Source organism: Epinephelus moara, chromosome 9 (assembly GCF_006386435.1).
Source record: "Epinephelus moara isolate mb chromosome 9, YSFRI_EMoa_1.0, whole genome shotgun sequence".
Lineage (NCBI taxonomy): Eukaryota > Metazoa > Chordata > Actinopteri > Perciformes > Serranidae > Epinephelus > Epinephelus moara.
Genome location: NC_065514.1, coordinates 38,373,710 through 38,380,460, shown reverse-complemented (window position 1 = coordinate 38,380,460; position 6,751 = coordinate 38,373,710). Strand labels below are relative to the sequence as shown.

The 6,751-nt window shown below is 40.0% G+C and overlaps 1 protein-coding gene across 3 annotated transcripts in view; it reads left to right on the top strand.

The window, feature by feature from the left end:
* Positions 1-6,751, top strand: part of slc27a6 (solute carrier family 27 member 6) — a 143,157-nt gene that overhangs the window by 22,860 nt on the left and 113,546 nt on the right. For all 3 annotated transcript variants that reach the window (XM_050052688.1, XM_050052687.1, XM_050052689.1), the window contains exon 2: positions 6,234-6,443. In XM_050052688.1, coding sequence (XP_049908645.1) covers positions 6,234-6,443 — 210 coding nt within the window. The remainder of the gene's footprint in view (positions 1-6,233; positions 6,444-6,751) is intronic.

Below are 6,751 nucleotides of genomic sequence, written 5' to 3'. Positions count from 1 at the left end.
ATTTTCACATTTTTAACAATGCAATTTAAAAGTTTTGATTTTTATTGATAACCTACATTTACCAACAACAAAAAGACTACATTTAGCACCAAAAAAATATGTTTAAAAAAAAAAAAAAGTAAATACAAAAATATTGAATATCATATTGAAAACCAAATTTTCATAAAATATTGAATATCATATTGAAAACCAAATTTTCATAACGAATACCTACCCATAGAAACAAATATTCGAATATCCGAATATTTGGGTACAGCCCTAGACATTTCCCATGATGACTGATAGCAGATAGGGCTTATATCTCCATTTCCAAGCCTTCACCTTTGCACCAGCATGGCAACCACGAAAACACCTCTTCATCTCGGCTGGAATAGGATGGTGTCCTCCAGACTTGCTCCGTTTCAACGAAAAAAGCTCCTCTCTTGAATAAACTCTTCTCTTCACAGAAGTATCCATTAGTAGTTGAGAAAAATATAATAAAAAATCAGTAAAATTGCAGAGCTACCAGACTTTGCTGCTACTAGTTGAAGCGCATGTTCTAGAAAGGTCCCCGCTGAAACACTTTCCTGCTGCGCACGTTCCGGGCGTTGTTTGGGCTATTCACTGGTATTGCGGTATATGAAAAATTCATATCATAACGAAAATAAATACCGGTTTTCGGTAAGAACCGGTATACCGCACAGCCCTAAAATGACCAATAGGGGTTGACATTGTTGCCAGAGAAGAGCGTGGCCTGACAGAGATGTCGGTGTAAATGAATGAGCATCTGTCTGAGCGCCATTAAATATATTATATCTTTAATTCACGTATTGTAAACCATCAAAGGTCTTGATCCTTGGCAACTTTCAACTTAAAATGGTCCATGCTGGCTTTAACCCTGGAATCACTACTTGCAGCTATATTAGTCGTTGTCTTTACAGAAAAGGAAAATGTATGAAAGTTTTAATTCCATTATGTTTAGTGATGCTTATTCATGTTATGTCATGTCATCAAGCATAAAATAGAAGTGGGGCACTGCAGTGCTGTTATCCATGGTCAAAACAATCATACTAAAAATTAGAGATGTACCGATACCACTTTTTCCTTCCAGATACCGATTCCGATCCCTGAACCTTAGGTATCTGCCCATACCGAGTACTAGGGTTGGGTCGGTTCTTGGTAATACCAATTTGGTTCGGTACTCCGTCTTGGACCGGGTTTTTCTTTTTGAGACCGACTGGACAGCATACGTCATTTAACAACATACTCGGGCGGAACGTACGTGGAGCGGACTCCGTGGAGGTCCGCCTGGACTAAAAACGGACGTCCGGAAGCCCTGTGCGCGCAAAGCTCAGATTTTACGACCGCGCGGACTTTGCTCCGCGCACCAGTGTCACACAAAAGACTGCTCAGCATGTATTTTTCACATCGCAGGGATTTTTCACGGACATTTTTACAGAAAACTACAACGCGGAAGTGCGCTCGACTATGGAAGCCCGAATGACTTCGGACATTCCTCGCGGAGTCCGCTCCACTTATAGTACGCCCGAGTCTGTGAGTACCTGTGTCTGCCTCTTTGCCAAGCGCACAGCGAGCAGGAGAGAGAGGGGGGTAGGATTGGGGCAGGGACTGTGCTAGGGAGTGCGAGTGCACATGCGCCGAGGCCTCTACTGTAGCCTGGAGTTTGTTTAACAGTGACAGGGAGTCGATAATGGCGGACAGTTTAGTCTCGAAGAAATCAAAGAATGCGCCAATATAATATGGCAACACTGGCTTTGAGCCAGACGAAGGAGGCAACCCTTGTTTGCACTGACTGAGTAAGCTAAACCTGCAAATGTATTTGTAAGGAATAAAAGAAACAATGTGTTACTGTCACTGTGTTGTCCTATGAAGTTTTAAATTCATATATAGTGTGAATCGAAATAGCTAAATGTGACTACATAAAGGGTTGATATTTGTTGACGCCACCTCCAGACTGAGGACAGAGGTTTTTGATCCACAATTCTCATAGTATCTTGTTGACGTTTTTTTTTTTTTTGTACTTTTTTTTTTTTTTGGACTTTCTGAATTTTTTATTGATTGCAGCATGTCCTTTGTTTCCTGAAATTTAAAAAAAATTTTTTTTAATCTGATCTCCAGTCAGTTACAGTAACAAATTATACAAATGAAACACCTGACTGTGACTCTGCCTCCCTAAACATATTTAGATGACGTAAAGCCCAATGATAACATGAACATGTTGATTAAACTTCTTCATATAATCTCAACAACCTGTTTTCCCCTAAGGCACCAGAGGCCCAGTGTGAACAATAATGTAATATTGCAAAATAAATATGAATCTTACTCAGGTCTCAAGTCCGTAACAATATTGTAAGGAATTCCACAAACTAAAGTGCAAACTGACTATGGCTCTACCAATATAAATATTAGGTAGGGTAATAACCAGAAGATCCATGATATGATATTATCATGCTACATAAGTCACAATACAATATTATTAAGATTTTAAATATGTTGCAATACGCTGAGTATTGCGATAAAATATATTGCTATTTATTACCTTTTTCAACCTTAAATTATGTCTCCAAAGGAAAACTTTGTCAACATCTGCTTTATCTAATAGAGTTTTCAGTCTGTTCATCTCACTTCAGCCATTTTTTTGCATCAGCAAAATGTATCTAGTGGACTGAAAAGCAATCAATTATATTATTCTAGTAGGCTACCTAAAGTTTAATTTGTATTTGTAATATCAAGTTATTGGTTATTTGAAACACCTACATTGTGTGGCTTGGACACATCATCAGTGATGAACCCAGGGTCAAAGGGTGTTTTGGATCTTTGATCATCAGACACATTCATCTGGGCGACCCAATGATCAGTGTGCTTGTCCTCCACCCTACCCTTCCTCAGGACAAGGGGCCTGGATTTGGCTGGCTTGAACTTCATTCTTGCCCATGTGATGAGCCCCTCCAGTCCATCTCTCCAGCAGCATCATGTCATGATGTTGCTGTGAAAGTAAAACCGTTCATGAAGGCTCGAATGCCAGATCTGGACAAGGCGCCCCTACATTCCACTTCTGCTGCCATGACGAGCATGTTCATTAGGTGAATTATTACTCATCATTAATAGAAGAAAATAAGAATAACCCCAGGTTTCTTATCAGCACTGTAGCCAGGCTGACGGAAAGTCACAGCTCTATTGAGCCTTGTATTCCTTTAGCCCTTAGCAGTAATGATTTTATGAGCTTTTTCATGACAAAATTCTGACTATCAGAGGGAAAATTCATGACCTCTTGTCCTCAGACAGTACCTATTTGCCCTCAAACACAGCTGTAAGACCTGATATGTGTTTAGATTGCTTCTCCCAGATTACTCTTCAGTAACTGACCTCAATGATTTCTTCATCCAAGTCATCAACGTGTCTCTTAGACCCCATCCCAACTGAGCTACTTAAGGAAGTCTTACCTTTAGTTAACACCTACATATTAAACATGATCAATATATCTCTGTTAACAGGCTATGTACCACAGTCCTTTAAGGTAGCTGTAATTAAACCTCTCCCAAAAAAGCCCACCCTGGATCCAGAGGCGTAAGCCAACTATAGACCAATATCTAATCTTCCCTTTCTTTCAAAAATCCTTGAAAAAGTTGTCGCAGACCAGGTGTGTGACTTTCTCCATGGTAATAATTTATTTGAGGAATTTCAATCAGGATTTAGAGTGTACCATAGCACTGAGACAGCACTAGTTAAAATTACAAATGATCTTCTGATTGCCTCAGACAAAGGATTCGTCTCTGTAATTGTTTTATTAGATCTTAGTGCGGCATTTGACACAATGGACCATCAAATTCTACTGCAGAGACTGGAACATTTAATTGGCCTTAAAGGTTCTGCACTATGCTGGTTTAAATCTTATTCATCCAATCGATTTCAGTTCATTCACGTTCTCGATGAATCATCTTTACATACTAAAGTTTCTTTTGGAGCTCCACAAGGTTCTATGCTCGGATCAGTTCTATTCACTGATGCTTCCCTTAGGTAACATCATTAGAAATCACTCTGTAAATTTCCATTGCTATGCGAATCATACACAATTGTGTTTATCGATAAAGCCCGAAAAAAACAGATCAATTAACGAAACTTCAAAAATGCCTTAAAGACATCCTGGATGAGAATCAATTTCTTGATTTTAAATTCAGACAAAACTGAAGTTATTGTTCTTGGTCCCAAACAACTCAGGAACTCTTTATCTGATGACATAGTTTCTCTGGATGGCATTGCTCTGCCCTCTAGCACTACTGTAAGAAACCTCGGAGTAATATTTGATCAAGATTTGTCTTTTAACTTCCATTTAAAACAAACCTCATGGACTGCGTTTTTTCATCTGCGTAATATTGCGAAAATTAGGCCTATCCTGTCCCAAAAAGATGCAGAAAAATTGGTCCTTGCCCAGGAGATTTAACAGCTTAACCTCTAAAAACAATGGTCGTTCACAAATGGCCTCCTGTCACTCCAACGACTCCAATGACCACCGTTGCAGCAGGAGTTTCAATGACCGTTGTTGACACTAACGCACCAATGACATCAGTGGCCTTGTGAAAGCCTCCTGAGAGGTTAAATACCTGGGTTTTCCACACCAGTTTGTCAGACTAGTTCCAGCCTAGTCAGACAAGCATGAACTGATGAAGCCTCTTGGATAAGAGGTGAAACATCTTCTAAGACAAAACTAAGTCCAGTTGCGTTTGATTCAATTGCCTTGAGATACTTGGGTAATGGTTAGAATCGACTCTAAGAGATGGCCCAGTAGTGCTAACATGACTCAAAGTAATAAGCAACGAAGCAGAGTGTTACACTACTGTGTTATTTCTTTATGAGTGTTGTATGTTTACTTAGTGTTGCATCAGTGAACTTGTTGATGAATCCTTGAATCAAGATATCCATAATCACAAAGTATTGTACACAAAGCCCTAGTCAGGTAGCCTGGAAATCCAGACCCAAATCTAGAAAGATTTAGGGTCTGGCTATGAGTAATGCAAATGGCCCAACTCGAGGGGCGGCACCAAGCATGCATTTGAAAATATCACTGCACGCAATATGATAACACTACGACCAATCAGAACAATACACAGGGTGACGTATCCAGAGCACTACCAGCGGAGCTAACTGGTAGATTAGACTCTTGCCATATCCAGTCGGCAAAACAGCAAAAACGTCCTTGCAAAGGAAAGATTCGTTACCGTCTTCTGTTCCTCTTTTAGAGAAAAAGCCAAGTCTAACTCGTTCATTGTAGCGGCCAAAGCCGTTTCAGACAACTGGTGTTCATCCGTAGCCATCTTGCAATGTTTACTGACTGATTCCGGACTTCATCGTTGCAGCGCTGTCGTCATCTGTTTAGCTCGCCTCTGGCCCGCCTATATCAGATACACCGATGTGATTGGTGCAGCTCAGCTCCAACGGCATGGGTAATGAGCACCATTACTGATTGCCAGAGTGACTCGATGAGCAAATTCAAATTATGCTCTCGTGACAGCTCTGGATTTCCAGGGTACTAGTCAGGAGTGGTGGTGCTGTATTGTGAAATACTTATTAAATATGTGGTTCAGTTACCATGGTGTTTTACTTCAATGGTAAATGGACCTGCACTTGTAGAGTGCCTTTCTAGTCTGACCACTCAAAGCGCTTTTTACACTTCGAGTCTCATTCACCCATTTACATACACATTCTCACACTGGTGGCCGAGGCTACGTACAAGTTGCCACCTGCTACTATTTTTTTTTTAACACACTCACACACTGATGGAACAGCCATCGGGAGCAATCTGGGGTTCAGTATCTTGCTCAAGGATACTTTGACATGCAGACTGGAGGAGCTGGGAATCGAACTGCTGATCTTTTCAATAGATTTCAATAGATTAGTGGATGACCCGCCAATGATAAAGAAAGATCTTTGCTCAAATCCATTACAGCTCCACTCTTAAACTATCCAGTCACTTTGTGCAGAGTCACCAAGAAACACTACTAGTAGTTTCACAATCCTTTGAAAAGTACATCTTTTATGTTATATCATATAGTATATTACTGCTCTGATTCCTCTACAGCACACAGTCAGATAACACATTTGGTTACAGCATACTTATAATCAAAACTTTTGTTTTATTTATTTAAATTTAAATTTAAACTAAATTATAGAAAAATTTAAATATAATTCAAAGTATCCTTTTTATGAAATATAGCTTTGTTGTCCCCATCTCCCAGATTTAGCGGAATGTCTGGACGACATCCTAACCAGCCTGCTGGAGGACAGCATTCAGGTGTGGGCCATGAAGAGCCAGAGTGAGCGCACACAAGTGCACACTCTGTTGGATAAGATCGATGCTGCCTCAGACCAGCCTGTACCAGCAGTGTTAAGAGCCACCACCTCCTTAAAATCCCCCACTCTCTACATCTTCACCTCTGGAACAACTGGTGGGTCTGTTTTTTTTTCAGCTCAGTAAGGAATGACATTTGAAGCACAGTTCATACTAATAATTCACACGTAGTTATGGAGGTATTTTTGTGTCTTTTTGTTGCAATCATATAAAACTGTTTTGAGAGCATATTTCTTGAACTGCAATCAAAAATCAAGTTTGTAAGTACAGTGTTTCCCATTAATTAACGAAACTATGGCGGTCCGCCATAGTTTAATTTGACCCGCCATAGTTTCTAAATAAAAGATTTAGGCTGCCGAAAGTATTGACTTCTCATGATATAAATAATATCTCGAACGCCGTAGT